General features: G+C 36.0%; 1 protein-coding gene across 1 annotated transcript in view; it reads left to right on the top strand.

Annotated features, from left to right (window-relative positions):
* LOC138146493 (WD repeat-containing protein 19-like) overlaps positions 1-19968 on the top strand; it is a 154033-nt gene that overhangs the window by 51037 nt on the left and 83028 nt on the right. Inside the window, exons 10-12 of the mRNA XM_069068410.1 lie at positions 2305-2411; positions 4833-4955; positions 19779-19928. Of these exons, the coding sequence (XP_068924511.1) occupies positions 2305-2411; positions 4833-4955; positions 19779-19928 (380 nt within the window). The remainder of the gene's footprint in view (positions 1-2304; positions 2412-4832; positions 4956-19778; positions 19929-19968) is intronic.

The following is a 19968-nucleotide window of genomic DNA, read 5'->3' on the forward strand; positions in this document are numbered from 1 at the left end:
ATGCTTTGATCTGCATTCAGACTCCACAATTCTCTCTCTGGATGTGGATAGCACTTTCCATCATGAGCATTTTGGAGTTGTCTTAGAACCTTGTGTTGCTAAGAAGAGCTAAGTCTGTCAAAGTTAGTCATCACACAATGTGTCTGTAACTGTACACAATGTTCTTCTGGCTCTGCTCCCCTCACTCAGCATCAATTCGTAGGTCTTTCCATGTTTTTCTGAAGTCTACTTGCTCATCATTTCTTATAGTACAATAGTATTCCATTACATTCATATACAACTTGTTCAGCCATTCCCCAATTGATGGCCATCTCCTCAATTTCCAATACTTTGCCACCACAAAAAGAGCTGCTATAAATATTTTTGTCCATGTGGGTCTCTAGGAGACTTTTCTAAAGAAAACTGAGGAGGACATTCATCTGGTTCTTTAATTTTTGTGAAAAAGATGACTACGGAATTATGGCTTTGAGGAAGAAGGTCTTATCAGACTATTATTTTGTTGTCATTCTTGGTATTATGTTTTCTATGTAGACTTCTTTGCCTTTAAACCCTGGTTTCCATATATTTCAGTCCCTTAAACTGATATTCTCGAGGAATTCTGATTCCTGGCCTTTGGTTTATATTTCACTTGGATCCTGATTTTAACTGTATCCTCCTTTTCCTAGAGTGGGTTTTTCCTCTCGTTACAGTGATGGCCTTAGTGACTATCACAGGTAAGCACCCATGAAGAGGATATAACAAATGAGACAAGATTCCCTGAACATAAGGAATCTGCATATATCTAGTAAGAGCTTGTAGTGCCCAGGCATAGGCTATAGGCTCCACTGGTGTTTTTATGTACTCTCTTCGGTGCTTTCTTTGTACTATACAATGTGCCAATTTGTACTTGCATAGCTCCAGGTTTGGTTCAGGTTTCACCAAAGATCACAGTGTTGATTTCAGAAAGATTGTTCATTAATTGTTGCTGGCTCTTCCCTTCTTTTCTTATTAGTGTTTCAGTTAAACAACTTTTAAAATTCAAGTAGTTTTACTCATCTCAAAGCTTATGATTTTTTTGTGCAAGAGATTTTTAAATTCTAGAACCAATAAAAACAACATTCAGCTCTCTGATTCTTGATGTAGATGAGTTTGGAGCTAAGAATACTAAGAATAAATAAATACCTTCTGGGATTATCTTCAATTTATCCTGTGTATCTCTTGTTTGTGGTTGGTTTGTTGTTCCCCCAAATCCTCCAATAAGTTGTGAGATCCTTGAGAACGGGTACTGTTTTTTGACCTTTCTTTGTATCCCCAGTGCTTACTATAGTGCTTAGTACATAGTAGGTGCTTAATAAATGCTTGCTGTCTGAGTGACTGAAGCTACATTCATATACTGCAATTTGTTTAGTTATTCCTCAATATAGGGGTACTGCCTTAGTTTCCAATTTTGTACCTATAGAGGCTTTTTCTCATTATTTGATCTCTTTGGAGTATGAGGCCCAATACAGGTTTAGATGGGTGAAAGGGTATGCACAGTTTAATAAACTTTAGGGGCATTGTTCCCAGTGGCTTTCAAGAATGGCTGATCCAATTCACAGTGCCTGCAGTGGTACACAAATGAGCTTCTTTTTCCCATGGCCCCTCCAACAATTGTCATTTTCCTTTTTTTGTTTGTCTGTCAATTTGATGGATGTGTGGTAGCATCTCAGACATGCTTTAATTTATATTTTCCTCATTATTAGTGATTTGAATATTTTTTCTATGGTCATTGCTAGTTTGCATTTCTTCCTTTGTCTATTGGGGAATAGGTCTTAGTCTTACAAATTTGAATCTATTCTTATTTATCTCTGATGTGGGACCTTTATCAGAGAAACTTGCAAAGACTCTTCCTATTACTTATTTCCCTTCTAATTTTAACTGCATTAGATAGTTCATGAAATCTTTTAAATTTTAGTTTATCAAAATTATTGCTTGTATCTTCTGTGATCCATCCTATTGCTCCAGTAACCATGAACTCTTTCCCTATCCATCGATCTGACAGGAGTTTATCTTGGTATACTCTTTGATATGTTGGTTAGTACCTAATTTCTAGTTTACAGTTGCTTAAAAAAACTATTCATGTCTATTGATATTGGGGAGATTCTTCTTGCCACCCACTTAAACAAAATCACTAAGTGGGCAACCAAAAAATGACCTTGCTGGTCATGTGTTACTATACCTGGAAAAACCATTTTCATTGTTTTTGAATGTTGAATTATATAATCCTTAGTATATAGAGGAGGTAAAACTTAAAATATTAAATTGTTTTTTTCCTGATTTATGTAGGTGTCAAAAAACTCAAAGATATGGAATATCTGGGGACTGTTGTCAGTATGAGTCTTAATTCTGACTATGCTGCTGTACTCTTTGAGGGAAAAGTTCAATTACATATGGTAAGGATATACTATATTTGTGCTCTGATTAATAGATCCTCTGAAATGACTTCTGCAAATCTTGTATTGGGTAATTCCGCCAATCGAGCCTGCTTAACAAGTTTGCATCCTATTGTACTGACCCCCTAATCCCAGTCTTTTGGCCTTACTTCTTTAGGTGCAAGCAGTTTACCCAAATACCTCCTCCCAAACATTCACTCTTACTCTATTTGAGGCTGCCTTTCTTGTCTCAAGTGTGGCATAGTTCGATAATTATGTAGCCCATTTTACTGTTCTCTTTAGAGACCTGACTCTGTTGTTCACAGATTTCCTTCTATTCTCAAAATTTTTAACCACTACACCATTACCTATTTGCTGTCTCCTAAGGCCATCGCCTTACTTGCAATTATTGAAGAGTTACCCTGGTACTTTGTGTTTCCTGGCTTAGCCAAGGCAACATTTATCACTTGTGACAACAAAAGAAGGACAAGACTGCAGATACATACTAACAACCTATCATGGAGCTTGGCTTATACAAACAGGAAAGGAGACAGGAAATGGAGGATGATGTATGGGAAATAGTGAGTGAATCAGTTTGAACGGAACTTAGAGAGGTAAAGGAAAGTAATATGCAGTAAAGTCTGGAGGACTTTATAGTCTTTTTTTTTTTTTTTTGCTTTTTGGAGGGCAATTGGGGTTAAGTGACTTGCCCAAGGACACATGGCTAGTTTTGTTTTTGTTTTGTGTTAAGTGTCTGAGGTCAGATTTGAACTCAGATCCTCCTGATTCCAGGGTCAGTGCTCTGTTCACTGTACCACCTAGCCACCCTGAGGCCTTTAAAGGCTTAATTGAGGAGGTTGTATTTTATCCTAGAGGCAAAAGGGAGTCCACTAGAGCTTCTTGAATGGGGGAGTGAGATGGTCAGACCTGTGCTTTAGGAATATCAATTTGGCAGTAGTGTAGAAGATGGATTGGAGAGGGGGGAACCTGAAGGCCCAATTAGATGATTCCTTCAGTAGTTCAAAAGATAAAGTGATGAGGACCAAAAACTAAGGTAGTGGCCTTATAAGTGGAAAGATGAAGTGGAGTTGAGATGTGGAAGTAGAATTAATAAGACTTGGTAATAAATCATGTGATCAGAAAGATGGGAATAAGACGAAATGACTGATGATACTGAAGTTATGAAGCTAGAAGACTGGAAGGATGGTGGTACTTTCACAGAAATAGGGAAGTTAAAACAAGGGGACAATTTTGGGGGAAAGATAGCGGAGACAGTTTTGAACATGGTGAATTAGATGTGGCTATGGAAGTAGAGCTCAGAATAGAAGAGGTAGTAGGGTTGCATATATAATTCTGGGGAGTTATCTGCATAGAGGTGATAGATGAACCTATGGAAACTGATGCGATCACTGAGAAAGAGTTTGTAAAGAAAAGAGAAGGCCTAGGATAGAGCCCTTGGATATATTCACATATATAACATGAGATGTGGATGATGATTCAGCAAAGGAGACTGAAAAGGAGCAGCCAGATATGTAACAGGAAGAGAAGGGGAAAAACACCCCTCTCTACTACATAGTTTCTTTTCCCTTAGCTTCATAAATACCATACTTTTATGACTGTCCTCTAGACTCTGTTTGTGATCCTTTTTTGTCTTCTTTACTTCCTTTTCTTTACTTCCTTAATGTAGTTGTTCCTCAAGATTCTTTCCATGTATAGCTTAGGTCCTACCTTCTGCACTGATGATCAAGATAATTTTGAGGAAGAATGTGTAATAATTTATCTATTGAGACTCTTCTTTTGGCTTTCTGGTATTAAGAGTATTGAATAGTGATCAATTTACTTATTGCTTATATAATCTTAAACATTATTACTGATATGCAGTATCTTAATTTGCACTGTGTTTTTGACATTGTTATCCATGTCACAAGAGAAAGTCTTATTTTTTGTAGTTCATATTTCACTATCTATAATATTTCAAATTTTACTAGTTTTGAGATTTAGCTCCCAGCATGTGTGGGTGCTTGTACTAGTTTATGAGACCAGTTAGTAGAGTAATTGAGAACAGTCAATAGAAAGGAAAGAATCATCCTGTGGGGAAAATGAAGGCATGATTCAAGAAAAAATATTCCCACAAACTTAAATTCCATGACTAGATTGAGTCCAAAGTATGGCAAAATACCAGATCTGAAGGATGAGATGGAAGCCTGAGTTTACATTAAGTGATTTGAAAAATCTGTGGAATCAATTTGTAATATGCCAGAGTGAAAGAATTAAACAGAATAGTGATAGATTTGAAAAAGGTAAGTTTTCATTCAGTGACTTGCTAAATTTAGCATTCTTCCATGTTGGCAGCATGCCAGCCATAACAACACTGGTATTATTGTGAGACCCTGAGAATTAATTTATTATATCATTGCATTGGTATTTCATTTAATATTTTAGATAGAAAGTGAAATTTTGGATGCTCAAGAAGAAAGAGAAACTCGTCTTTTCCCAGCAACAGTTGATGAATACAGAATTTTGTGTCACACATTAACTGGTGATTTTCTGATCTATGGTACTGATGTATGTATGTCATTTTCATTTGTTATCTAATTCATTATGTAGAAGTTGCTGATTTTTATTCTTTTTACTTCTTGAAATCTACAAAAAATGAGAGAAAAATTTATCATAAGAAATCATCTAATCTTTTACCCTGGAGACAGTTAAGAATGTAAAAACAAAACCAAACCCCAAAACCAACCATCTTACTTGGATTATTTATTTTTTAACATTCATTTTTATTTTATTTTATTTTTTACTTTTTGGAGGGCAATTGGGGTTAAGTGACTTGCCCAAGGTCATATGGCTATTTTTTTTTTTTTTTGGTGTTAAGTGGCTGAGGCCAGATCCAAACCCAGGTCCTTCTGACTCCAGGGCCAGTGCTCTATTCCCTGCGCCAACTAGCCACCTCAACATTCATTTTTTTTTTTTTGCCTTTTGGAGGGCAATTGGGGTTAAGTAACTTGCCAAAGGTTACATGGCTAGTTTTTTTTTTGTGTGGGTATTAAGTGTCTGAGGCTGGAACCAAACTTGGGTCCTCCTGAGTCTGGGGCCTGCACTTTACTCACTGTGCCACCTAGCTGCCCTGCCAACATTCATTTTTAAAACTTGGAGTTACAAAGTTTCTCCCTTCCTCTCCTCCTTCCTCCCTCCCCACATTGAGAAGGTAGGCAATTCAGTGTAGGTTATACATGTATAGTCATGCAAAACACTTCCTTAATAGTCATGTTGTGAAAGACTAACTGTATTACCCTCCATCTTCTTTCTCCTGCCCCTGTTTTTCTAGTCCTTTTCTGTCCTTTCACCTTGTCCCTTCTCAAAAGTATTATACTTCTGACTACTCTCTCCCCCAATCTGCCCTCTCTTCTATCACCCCCCCCCATCCCCTTTTCCCCTACTTTCCTGTAGGGTAAGATAGATTTCTCTACCTAATTGAGTGTGTTATTCTCTCTTTAAGTCAGTTCTGATGAGAGTAAGGTTCACTAACTCATCTTCTCCCCCCCTTTACTCTCCACTGTCAAAGCTTTTTCTTGCCTCTTTTATTTGAGATAATTTACCCCATACTACTTCTCCCTTTCTATTTCTCCCAGTACATTCCTCCGTCACCCCTTAATTTTATTGTTTAGATATCATCTATTAATATTCAACTCAACCTGTGTTCTCTGTCTATATATACTCCTTCTAACTATTCTAATAATGAGAAAGGTTTTATGAATTACAAATATCACTTTTCTGTGTAGGAGTGTATTTAATAAGTCTTTTATGATTTCTCTTTCCTGTTTACCTTTTCATGCTTCTCTTTATTCTTTTGTTTGAAAGTCAAATTTTCTCTTCAGCTTTGGTCTTTTCATCAAGAATACTTGAAAGTCCTCTATTTCATTGAATATCCATTCCCCCCTCTCCCCAAAGTATTATATTCAGTCTTGTTGGGTAGGTGATTCTTGGTTTTTATCTTAGGTCCTCTGACCACCAGAATATCATATTCCAAGCCCTTCAGTCCCGTAATGTAGAAGCTACTAGGTCTTGTGTTATCCTGCTTGTGTTTCCACAATACTAGAATTGCTTCTTTCTGGCTGCTTGCAATATTTTCTCCTTGACCTAGGAACTCTGGAATTTAGCTACAATATTCCTAGGAATTTTCCTTTTGGGATCTTTTTCAAGAGGTGATTGGTAGATTCTTTGAATTTCTATTTCACCCTGTGGTTCCATAATATCAGGGCAGTTTTACTCAATGATTTCTTGAAAGATGATGTTTAGGCTCTTTTTTTTTGATCATGGCTCTCAGGTAGTCCAATGATTTTTAAATTATCTCTCCTGGATCTATTTTCCAGGTTAGTGGTTTTTCCAAAGAGATATTTCACATTGTCTTCTATTTTTTCATTCTTTTGATTCTGTTTTATAATTCCTTGTTTTCTCATAAAGTCATTAGCTTCCATTTGTTTTATTCTAATTTTGAAGGATTTATTTCCTTTACTGAGTTTTTGGACCTCCCTTTCCATTTGGCCAAATCTGCTTTTCAAGACATTCTTCTCCTCACTGGCTTTTTGGACCTTTTTTGAGATTTTGGTTAGTCTATTTTTTAAGGTGTTATTTTCTTCAGTATTTTTTGGGGTCTCCTTTAGCAAACTGTTGACTCGTTTTTCATAATTTTCTTGCATAACTCTCATTTCTCTTCCCAGTTTTTCCTCCACTTCTGTTACTTGATTTTTAAAATCCTTTTTGAGATCTTCTATGGCCTGCAACCAATTCATATTTTTTCTTGGAGGCTTTTTTTTTTTTTTTTAAAGCTATCGGGGTTAAGTAACTTGCTCAAGGTTACATGGCCAGTTATTTCTGGATGTGGTGCTGAGTATCTGAGCCCAGATTTGATCCAGGTCATCCCAACACTGGAGCCGGTGCTCTTACTCGCTGTGCTACCTGGCCGCCCTCTTGGAGGCTTTTGATGGAGGAGCTTTGATGTTGTCTTCTGGCTGTACATTTTGATCTTCTTTGTCACCAAAGTAAGATTCTATAGTCTGAGTATTTTTATGTTGTTTGCTCATTTCCTAGCCAAATACTTGACTTTCTAATTCTTTGTCAACAACTCTTTGTTACTTTGCTTCCAATGGGAATGGGGGGTAGGTATACTTTCCCAAACTTCAGGGATTTTATTCAACTGTTGTCAGAGATACTTCTAGGGACTTGTAAGTTTTCAGTTTTTCCAAGGTGGTATGTTCAAAGGAGAAATGTTTACTCCTCTCCTGGCCTGTGCTCTGGTCTGTGAGTGACCCTAAGCACTCTTTTCTGCCTTTGAACTGTGAAGAGGATTCCCTCTCCACCACTGCCACAAGCTCCACCATGCCAGCTCTCCTCCTCACCCCAGGACTACCCCCCAGGACTGGGACCCAGATCCAAGCAGGACAAAGGAAGAGAATCCTACCTCAGCACCAGGAAACAGATCCCTGAAATCTCCCTCTACTCAACCTCTTGATCCCTCACCATCTGTTGGTCTGGGGCCCTAGAACCAATCTTTGCTATTGATGCTACTGCTGCCGCCACCACCTCTACCACCCTGGGACTGGGGCCAGCAGAGCTCCTCTTTCACCCAGGTTCCACAGAGTTTTCCCACAGATCTTCTATGCTGTCTTTGGTGTTTGTGGGTTGAGAAGTCTGGAAACTGCTACAGTTGCCATTGATTCAGTCTCCTGCAGCCTGCTCTGGCTTGGTCTATGCCAGTGTGGCCCATGTTGGACTGCACTCTGCTTCCAGCCTGGTGTAATTGATTCTTCCTGTCGACCTTCCAGGTTGTTTTGGGCTGGAGATTTGCTTCACTCTGTCATTTTGTGGGTTCTGTAGCTCTAGAATTTGTTTAGAGCCATTTTTTTACAGGTATTTGGAGGGGTTTGGGGGAGAGCAGGGGAAAGCCCTGCTTTTACTCCACCATCTTGTCTCTGTCCCCCCACTTTCATTTCTCTTCCCAATTTTTCCTCTACCACTTTTACTTGATTTTCAGAATTCTTTTTGAATTCTTCCATGGCCTATGACCAATTCATATTTTTCCTGAAGGCTTTGGATGTAGGAGCTTTAACTTTGTTGCTTTATTCTGAGTGTGTTTTTTGATCTTCCTTGTCTCCAAAGTAAGTTTCTATAGTCAGATTTTTCCCCATTGTTTGCTCTTTTTCCCAGCCTTGACCTTTTAATTCTTTGTTAAGGTAGAGCTCTTCTTCCATGGTGGAGGGTAAAGTGTCCCAAACTTCAAAGGTTTTGTGCAGCTGTTTTCAGAGATACTTATAGGGACTTGTAAACTTTCAGTTCTTTCAAGGTGGTATTATCTAAGGAGAGGTATTTATTCCTCTCCTGGCCTGTGCTCTGGTCTTTAAGCAACCACAAGCACTCTGTTCTGCCCTGGAACTGTGACAGAGGTCCCCCCTCCACTGTGATGGCAAGCTCTGCTCTGCCAGTACTACTTCTTCCTCTGGGACTGCCACCCAGGACCGGGACCCAGATTCAAGTATGGGCAAAGCAACAGAGTCCTGCCTCAGTGCTAGTAAAATGACCCCTGTAATATCCTTCTTGACAGTTGTTTGACCCCCTTACTGTCTGTGGGCTGAGAGCTCCAGAAGTAAGTGCTGCCTCTGCTGATTTAGTCACTCCCAAGGCCTGCTCCTGGTTTCCTGGGGCCTAAACTTTGCTCCACTCTCACCCAGGTGCAGCAGACCTTTTCTGCTGATCTTCTAATATGTCCTTGGCGTCTGTGGACTGAGAGGTCTAGAAACCACCCCTGCTTCTGGTAGTTCAGTCTCCCCGAGACTTTGATTTGCTTGGGCTCTGTCTACATTGTCATGGCCTATGCTGGACTGCGCTCCTTTCTCACCCTGGTGCAACCGACCTTTCTTGTCAACCTTCCAGCTTGTCTTAGGCTAGATATTTCTTTCACTCTGCCTTTTTATGGGTTCTGCTGCTCTAGAATTTGTTTAGTCATTTTTAAAGGTATTTGGAGGGGGTTGGGGAAGAGCTCAGATGAGTCATTTACTTTACTCTGCCATCTTACTTGAATTTTTTATATATATTCCATGTGAAGAATTAGATTACTTGGCCTCTTAAAAACTCTTTATTTTTTAAGGGCTTTAAAACTTATTTTTTCTTACTCAGTACTTTCATATAATTATTTTTTAATTTGAAAGGTACAGTTTATTGGAAATTGAGCTAACTGGGTGCTTCAGGTCACTGTTGTACTATTTGGTATATTGGAATGGTAGCAATGAACTATTGCCATTAATGCTAAGAATATTATTTATCAAGGAAATTGTATCAGACCTTTTAAATGGAAGGGACCACATTGTTTACAATGCATGTCTTCATACTAAAAATAAAGAGTGAAAAAACTCTTTTCAATAAGAATTGAACTAAATCAAAGCAAATTTGAACAAACATTGATTAAATACCTATTATAGAAAAGGTACAATTCTAGCCTCTGAGTTGTACAAAGATAAATAACCCACATTTCCTAATATCAAGGAACTTACTCTTGAGTTGATTAAATTCCATGGCTGTGTACAGGTGCACAAAGTATAGATAACTAGAAAGATTAGTTACCCTAAATCAAGGAGAAAGATTTTATTGCCCAGTCGTTTTTCGATCGTGTCTGATGCTTCATGACCCCATTTGGGGTTTTCTTGGCAAAGATATTTGAGTGATTTGCTATTACCTTCTCCAGCTCATTTTATAAATGAAGGGACAGATAAACAAATTTAAGTGACTTGTCCAGCATCACAAGTAAGTGTCTGAGGTCAGACTTAAACTCAGGAAGATGAGTCTTCCTAACTCCAGACCCAGCACTCTATCTACTGTACCATCTAGCTGTGAGGCAAATTTTTAGCTTAGGGAAGTTTGTCTTTAAGAATTGATGGAGGGGCGGCCAGGTGGCACAGTGAGTAAGAGCACCGATCCCAGAGTTGGGAGACCTGGGATCGAATCCGGGCTCAGATACTTAGCACCATACCCAGAAATAGCTGGCCGTGTAACCTGGAGCAAGTTACTTAACTCCAATTGCTTTAAAAAAAAAGAATTGATGGGATAGGACCCATAACTAAAAGAAGTTGGGTATAGATATTCTTTATTCAAAAGATGCAAGATAGATAAAGGGAGTAATGGCAGAAAATCATTGCATAGTAAGAAGATAAAATTACACACCAGAATAGGAATACATGAAGGATAAAAGAACAGAAAGAATATTATTGTCCTTGGAGTATACTACAGACCACCTGGATGAAAAGAAGAAACAGATGAGGAACTGGGAAACATAACAGACCTGGTACAGCAGTGTGGTATTTAAATGATGGGACTTTAATTGTACATCATCTGTTGGAGCTCTGTCTTTCTCTTTGTCTCTCTTCCTGTTTCTCTGTTTGTCTCTCTCAAAAGCAGAACAACTACTGTTTTCTTAACTTATTTTAATGATAATTTAATCAGTTAAAAGGTAGATGAATGAATGAGGAAAATTTTCTCCTTAGGTAATCTGATTAGAGTCCAAATGTAGTGACTCCAGTGTCATTCATGAAAAAAGATCTTATTATAGAAAATTTTAAACATGTTGTGCTTTTTTTTGTGGTCAGTTTTCCTTCTAGGCTTATCCTTAACTGCTCTTGGGATGACTTTGCATAGTTGGTTCTCTCAATATCCTCTCTATAAACCTCCCCACCCAAACTTGCTTTACTTTTTTTTTTAAATGATGTAATGATATTTATTATATTTTACCACTCCAATGGGATTTTTAAAAAAATGATGGCTTTTTATATTACAACTAATCTCTAAAAATACCCTTCTACACTGAACTCTCCATTGTTAACTTGGAAAAAAGTTACATTAACCAACGAATGCTGTGACTTGATCTGGCAGTTTATACAGAATTCTACATTCCCAACTCCTCACCTCTTCTGCAAAGAGACATCTTTCATTTTCTATTCTCTGGGGCCAATATTGATTATTACAATTAATTGGAATTTACCTGTCTTTCAGTGGTGTTTGCACTTATGATCATTGTGTATATTGTCCTCCTGGCTCTGCTTACCTCACTGCATCAGTTCAAATAGCCATTCTCATACTTTTTTGAGTTCCTCTTATGCTTCATTTTCATGGCAGTATGTGATAGATTATTGTAATTCATAATACAATTCAGTCAGATATTCCTCAATAGTGGGGCAAACTTTGCTTGCAGCTTTTGCTACCATAGATATTTTTGTATACGTGGAACATTTCTTTCTGTATTTAACTTCTTTGAAATAAATGCCTAGTAGTGATATTGATTGGTCAAGAGTATAAACAGGTTAGTGACTTACCTTTCATAATTGTAATTTTTAAAAACTATTAACTTGCTTACTTTCTCACAGCCTCTCCAATATTGAATATTTCAATCTTTGCCAATTCAAGCACTGAGATAAAATCTCCGTTTAGTTTTACCTTCTCTTATTATTGATTTGAAAGATGCTTACATATTTTTATACATATATATGCATATATATTTCTGTACATATTAATATAACATTTTGATAGTTTGCAGTTCTTTTGGTCAAGAGATCTTGATTTTATAGCATGTGTTTGTGTCTTTGTAAAATTTTGCAAATGTCTTTATATTCTAAAAGTGTTATTCTTGGCTGCTGTATAGCTTCCCTTGGCAAGGAGGCAATTGCTCATTGGTTGAGGTAGTTTGTGGACTTTTTTTGTTTTCTTCATTGTATCATTTGATTCACATTACTTAGTAAATGGTGATAATTCAAGCTAATCATGGGAATTTTGAGTAAGGTAGACCTGCAGTTCTGTCATACAATCTATTTCTTTGATTCTTAAGAAGAAACTGAATCATTTTGTCTTTGGGTGCCTTTTAAAAATTCTTTTATGCATTTGCCATTTTTTGTGAGTGTCTCAACAGATTCTTTGTTTCTGGGCATAAGTGCAAGAATTAGAAAGGTGATCAGGTTCTCCTACCCATTCAAGATTTAGCAGAAAATGCTTTTTTAAATGTATAGTTATGTGGTAAATACCATTAAAAGGTGAAACAAAGCAACACACAAATCACTTATGTTCCAATAAAGTTTATTGAAAGATATGAATTATTGAAGAAAACGGGTTTTATAGCTGGCCAGATCTTGTATTTATGGTGATTATAGGGAGCATGAAAGCTTCTAGGTCCCATTTAGATATTTTTTGCATTATGGGCCTATTACTCTGCCAGCATTCTGTGTTCTAATAGTACTACCAGTATCTATGTGAGAGGTATATGACAAGTCTTTGGCAGCAATGTAATTTGAGGCTGAACTGCTCTTATAAAGAAAAAATTCTGCTTCTGACTTTCTTGTGAGTGAGGCCCTGATTCTCCAACATTCTTGAAAATTTAAGGTCAGGGTGTATATGCCTGTCTTTTCCATGCTCATGTTTTGAGATAACTCATTTATGGCATATATTTAAGACTTTCAGAAACCTCAGATGTGAGAACTTTTTGCCATGGGGCAAACCTAAAATAGGCTTGTTCTTAAAATTAAACAATATCATATATAGTGAATATCCTTGGGGGGTAGTAGTCACCTAAGGATAGGCAGCTTGTTCACCTTGGATACAAATAAATTTCCTGAGAAGGACTGTGATAGAAACTACTTAGGGGAGAGAGAGAGAAAGAAGGAAGCCTTTTGAAAAAGTTATAAAGGGGAAAAAAAGCTTGTTCAATTTTTGGCATCTCCACTCTTGAGGAAATAGTCTTATACCAATGGGATTTGGTCTTTTTGCCAAATTACCAAAGGGATCATATCTATATTGGCTGAGGCACAGAAAGAGTTTATTGAAAAGGAGTATAAATGACTTATTATTGATTTGATAATTATTGAATAAGCTACCCAAAAGTGCTATAATATATGTGTTGACTTTGTTAATTGCCATTAATACTAAGCCTTAGCTTCAGTTCTACACCTATGGCTTTTTAAAATCTTAATGGAAAAGACCCATTTAAAACAATCACCACTTATATAGTATCAGTTTTAATTCATATTTTTGGACATACAAAATGGACCATAATAGATACGGAAGTAAACCTGAATGAAAATTCATACTATATTAAAGAAATACAGGGTCCATCAACCTAGCGTACTATAGAAGGGTTAACATCAGAGAGGAAGAAGGGGATTGATAAACATTCTCAGAGGATATGAGAAATAGATTAAAACTCTTAAAAGAAGCAGATATTACTTCAGCCAGAAATAGTAAAGACTGGGAATAGATAATTGCCATTGGACTTATCAAATGTAACCAAATGTAGTTTACCTTCAGATGGAGCTTATGGAACAGCTTAGATCCACCAGTGGAATCAAAAGACCCATCATGGGTGACATCAGGATGAAATAAACCAACTATATATATATATATATATTTTAAAGCAATTGGGGTTAAGTAACTTGCTCAAGGTAACATGGCCAGTTATTTTGTGTGGGTGTCAAGTATCTGAGCCCGGAACTGAAGCCAGGTCTGCCAACTCTGGGGCTGGCGCTCTTACTCACTGCGCTACCTGGCTGCCCCAATGAACAATATTTTGACGAAAGATTTTTTAAATGGGTAAGTCATGCAGAAGAGCAACTTTCTATTTCTTTATAGAAAGGGAGAGGTAGAGATTTATGATGACTATTTAGTAACAAGTTACCTTTATCAGAAGTTATAGAAGGATTATCTATAAGAATATCCTTAAGGTTTAATCTTCTCTCCTACTTCCCATTCTAGCTCCATCTTATCTATTAACTTGTCTTTGAAAGTATGCTCCTTGAGGACTGGAAATATCTTGCTTGTTTTTGTATTCTTATTTGGCACAGTGCCCAGCACATAGTGAATACTTAATAAATGCTTTGTAATTTAATTTATTTAAGAAACCCACACTTCGTGATCAATGCATATTATGCAAGGAAACAGTGAACTATGCAACACAGCATTGCAGTTCCCCCAAAAAATTATCTATTGAATATTTAGCAAGATACAACCCGGTGGTTAAAATTATACATAAGCTTTGTATTCAGGAACTAGGAGACAGCAAATCATTATGCTACAAATACAGACATCAGAATAGCTCTAAGACGGGGCGGCTAGGTGGCGCAGTGAGTAAAGCGCCGACCCCAGAGTCAGGAGGACCTGAGTTCGGTTCTGGCCTCAGACACTTAACACCCACACACAAAGAAAAAACTAGCTGTGTAACCTTGGGCAAGTTACTTAACCCCAATTGCCCTCCAAAAGGCAAAAAAAAAATAGGTCTAAGAATTCAGCAAACGAACTATGTTAGAACAAAACCTCCCATTCTTAGACTATCACCATCAACATAGATGATCACACAGTAAAAAGAATAACCACAGTGGTGGAAGAACATATTAAAAGACTTGATTTTTTTCCCCTTAATATTAAATGCAGAAATGAGCATAGGAGAATTTAAAGAAATTATCTGAAGGATTTAAGATGTTTTGGGGAAAATGTTTGAAATAAATGTAAAACCTAGGATAAATATTGAATTTTTCATTTAAAAATAACTTTATTCCTAGTGGCTGATTGTGTAGAAGAAATATACAGTTTGCAATATCTTTTTTGTCTAGCCGATATAATATGGAACTTTACCCTAAGGAATTATCTTATGTAAAAATGCCTTATGTGGCAATATACTCTATATTTCCCCAAGTATTGGCCCTGAAAGGAAGGATATGTTAGAGATGATCCAGTTCACCTCTGCTTCTCTTGAGTTTTCTTTCCTATTCTTACACTGAACTGACCATAAATATGCTTCTCTTTCATTTGTAGTGTATCTTGCCTGTTGCTGCTGTTGATCTGCTTCAGATGGTATAAAGGTTTCAAGATGAGGTGTTGAGACTATTAAAAAAGTCTTTACTCCTTTAATATATTCTTTTTGTTCTTTTGAAAATGAAATTTTAATGTGCTAAAGGAAAAGTGGATTCCCTGATTGTTTTGTTTAGATATTAGGTAATTAATAACAATAGTGGATTAGAAATAATTTCTCGGGGTGGCTAGGTGGCACAGTGAATAGAGCACCAGCCTTGGAGTCAGGAGGACCTGAGTTCAAATCTGACCTCAGACACTTAACACTTACTTGTCGTGGGACCTTGGGTAATTCACTTAACTCTAATTACCCTGCCTTCCAAAAAGCAAAAAAAAAAAAAAAAAGAATTCCTCATTTCAGTTTTAAATGTTCACTAATAAGATATTTAGGTTATTAGGGTTTTTCTAATCTTAATTTTTTAATTTACAGGAATGTCTTCAAATTTTATTTTAAAAATTCTGAACTTAACACCAAAAATGAATATTTCTATCTGAAAAATAGAACAGAAAAGGGGAACTATATATGAAAACATGAATCGTGATTACATATAGCTGGATTCAAAATATATGTAATAAATTCAACATGGTACCTGCTTCTTAAAAAATTTAGTTGATATCTTTTGTTCTTACATTGCCAAAATTTCTCCTATTATCTTTCTTTCTTCCCTAGAGAATTTTCTTATGTAACAAATATTTTTTAAAAAATGATGAAGAAAAATATTAGCAAAACTTATCAATACATTGAAAAAGACTGAAAATATACATAATGTTCCATATCTATAAACCTTTTCCCATCTCTTCAAAGAAGTGGGGTTGGAGTATCTTTTTATATCTCTAATTTGGGTCCATGTTTATTCTTTAATAATAAATAAATAATAAATAAATTCAGTTGTAATTGTTTTGTGATTCTTTCCATTTACTCTTTTCTAGTTGTGTATTCAACATATTTCACAACTATTTTGCTTGTTTGGGTGTCCTTAACCTTCAGTTATCTTTTTAGCATTTAATAAAATGATTAAATAAACCTCTTTTTTTTTGGTGGCCATACTTTACCTTGCTGCCCCAATGAAAAAAAGAAAAACACAGTCCTTATAACAAATAAATGCAGTGAAGCAAAATAAATCCACACATTTCCCATGTCCAAAAATTTGTCTAATTCTGCACTTTGAGTCCTTCTCCCTTTTTTGAGGAAGTGAATAGTTTTCCCATCATATATCTTCTGGAATTGTGGTCAGTAATTGCTTTGATCAGAGTTCTTATGTGTTTTGGTTATTTTTATTTACAATGCTATTGTTGCTAAATAAAATATCTCTTATTTCTGCTCACTTCATTATGCATTAATTTATATAAGTCTTCTCAGGTTTCTCTGAAATCAACCCTTTCATTATTTCTTATGATTCAGTAATATTCCATTATATTCACATACCTTAATTTGTTCAGTCTTTTCAATTGATAGGCACTCCCTTTCTAATTCTTTGTTATCACCACAACAAAAATCTGTTATAAATATTTTAATACATATAAATCCTTTTCCTCTTTCATTTGACCTCTTTGAAGGTGTAGCCTAATGGTAGTATAGCTGGTTTAAAGGTTACATACAATTCAGTGGCTTTTGGAGTGTGGTTCCAAAGTGCTTTCCAAAATGATTAAACTGACTTACAGCTGTGCTGGTCAAGTGACAGTCCCCTAATATTTGTCATTTTATCTTCTGGTTGTCTTTGCAGTCTAATAGATGTGAGATAGAAGGTGAAAGTTATTTTAATTTGCATTAAATTTATAGGAATTTCATTTCTGTTTAAAGTGAATTTATGCTTATTTTACTTCACCTGGATCATTTTATTAATTTGTTCATTTCTCATATTTATACCTCATTCAAAAGAGTAAAGCATCAACAAGGTTTTCACCTCTTTTCTCCATCAGTCATCCTTTTTCTTGCATGCAGCCCCAGTCTCTCTCCTGTTTTTTTTTCTACAAACTGACTCAAATCTATTCTGTCCGAAAAAAAGCACAAAAATTATGTTGTCATTGTCTCAAGCTGTCACCCCATCTTTTTGCTTACTTTTGCTGGCAAATTTCTTGAGTATACTTTTTCCTTATGCTTCTTTTCCCATCTACTCTCTTGTTATTTCCATTTCCATATCTCAACTGAAACCAGTGCATCAAAAGTCAAAATAACTTTTTATGTCAGATGAAATTTTCCCAGATTTCATCATCCTCAGTCTTCCTGTTTTCTGCTGATTCTGTTAACCATTTCTCCCTTTAAGAAGTTTCTCACACTATCTTTAGTCCTAAAGTTTGTCACAAAAAAGGATTAAACTTGTTCTGTTTGACACGTGAATGCAGAGTTGGGGGTCATGGGTGGAAGTTGTAGGAAGACAACTTTAGATTCAATGTAAGGATAAACTTCCCAACAACTAGAGCTGTTCAAAAGTGGAAAGAGTTGCGTTGTAAGATATAAAGTTTCCCTTCTCTTTAGGTTTCAAAGAGATGCTAAATGACCAAGCAGTTATTCAACATTTATTAAACAATTACAAAGTGCCAGGCACTGTGCACTTGGGAGAGATATTGCAAAGGAGATTTTCTGTTCAAGTTAGACTTATCTTCATCTCACATTCTGTCATTATGACTCTTCCATTTCTTTCTAAGATAATTACATTATTCCAGTTCTTAGAGAAGGAAATGGCAAACTACTCTGGTATCTTTGCCAAGAAGCCCCAAATGGGGTCACGAAGAGTCAGACATAACTAAAAAGATGACTTAGCAACAAGTTCTTATATCTCTCTGATCATTCCTTTTTGGTGGTTCCTCTCCCTTCCTCAAACCCCCCTAAATCTAAGTTCTGAAGATTTTGTTCTTGGTCCTTCTCCACTCAAACTGTTCTTTCTGATTTTCCTGTACTATTAATGGTACTGTGATTAATCTAGTCACCTGGGCTTAAATTTTAGTAAGTAGTCCTCTTTAATTCCTCCTTCCTTATCCTACATATATGATTTATTGTCAAGTACTATAGATTCTATTTCTGGAATGTTTTTCAAATTGGTTTCCTTTTAAAATTATTTTTACTTACCTTTTCTTTTTAATCATGAACTTAATGGTCACCAGCAAATACATATTTCAATATATAGAGGACAAAAACATTTGTATAAGAAATGTGAACCGTTACATAAACATATTTTAAGAAGTGCAGGATGTCCCTAGAGTCTTTGTGCAGTTTTAAGCTTTGATAACACAGACATATAATTTAGCAAAGTAATAACAAAACTCTTCTATGTCTTATAATTTTAAAAATAATTTTGTGCATTTAAAATGCTTATTGATACTTTTTGTGCATACTAATTTTCAACCCACTTTCTGTGATTTTGTGAAAACTTTTATCTTTTGGTTTCCAACATAGAATATCCTGCTTTTTCTGTCTCTCTGTTCTTTCCTTTTCTTTCCTGATCCTAATTAATCTACCACTCCCCCATTTCTAACAAGTAATAGCCTTCACTTGTTAAAAATATAAAGTCCAGCAAAGCAAATCAAAACATTAGCTATGTCTGAGGATGCCTATCTCATTTTGCATCTCTAGTTCACTACCTATCTGTTAAGAAGTGGGAGATACATGTTTCATCATTAGTCTTTTGAATGTACTTTGATCAGAATTCTGAGGTCTACCAAAACTGTTTTCTTTTATATTATTTTTGTCTTTGTGTAAATTGTTATCCTGATTCTGCTCATTTCACTCTGCATCTGTTAGTTACTTTCATTTCTGTCACTACCATCAAAATGTAGGTCCTCGGTGCCTCTTGCCCCAGCTAATTTTAACAATTTACTAATTAATTAGTCTCTGACTTCAATCTCTCTTCCTTGCATTCTGTCCTTTCATTGCTGCTTTATTGAATCTTCCTGAAGAACCATTCTACACCTGTCACTTGGATAAGTCAACCTTTTTGGACCTCAATTTCTTCTATAAAATGAAGGGGCTGAATTGGGACTATAGCATAGTATGATGACAGGAATACTAGAGTTAGATTTGAAGGACCTGGGTTTGAATTCCAACTGTGCTACCTTATGGCTGTCATTTAACCTCTCTGAGGCTCAGCTTTTTCATCTCCAAAACAGGAAGAGTTGAACTTGATGATTTCTAAGATTCCTTCCAGCTATTAATCTATGTTTGTCCAAGGTCATATAGGCATTAAGTTGCTGAGTTGGAATTTGAACCTAGATATTCTGATTTCAAATGTAGCATTAATTTTATCCTGCTATTGGAAGATAAACTTTTTGAGTTTAAGGACTGTTTTTTATTCATCACTGTACTCCTGTCACATATAGCATGGTACTTTGTGGATAGTAGATATTCAGTAACAATTTATCAAATCAAAGGGGAAAATGTATCCAAAATAAATACTTTTGCAGAGTGTATCATCAATTTATGCTTTAGATAAGAGGAATCCTATATTGATGAGTGGTAGATACTATTTTGTGAGTTATTTTATATTAAAATTAAGAAATGACACTTTTCATTTTTATTAGGCTGGTGTAATTCATTATTTTTACATTGAAGACTGGCAACACGTGAATGAATATCGGCATACTGTCAGTGTTAGAAAGATTTTTCCAGATACAAATGGTACCAGGTTGGCATTCATTGATGATAAAAGTGATGGCTTTCTGTATTGCCCTGTAAGTCCTGATAAAGATAAATATGGACAATATTTGGAGG

This window comes from Petaurus breviceps, unplaced genomic scaffold, assembly GCF_028583685.1.
Source record: "Petaurus breviceps papuanus isolate PSGF00001 unplaced genomic scaffold, PetGlider_PUasm1.0 140, whole genome shotgun sequence".
Lineage (NCBI taxonomy): Eukaryota > Metazoa > Chordata > Mammalia > Diprotodontia > Petauridae > Petaurus > Petaurus breviceps.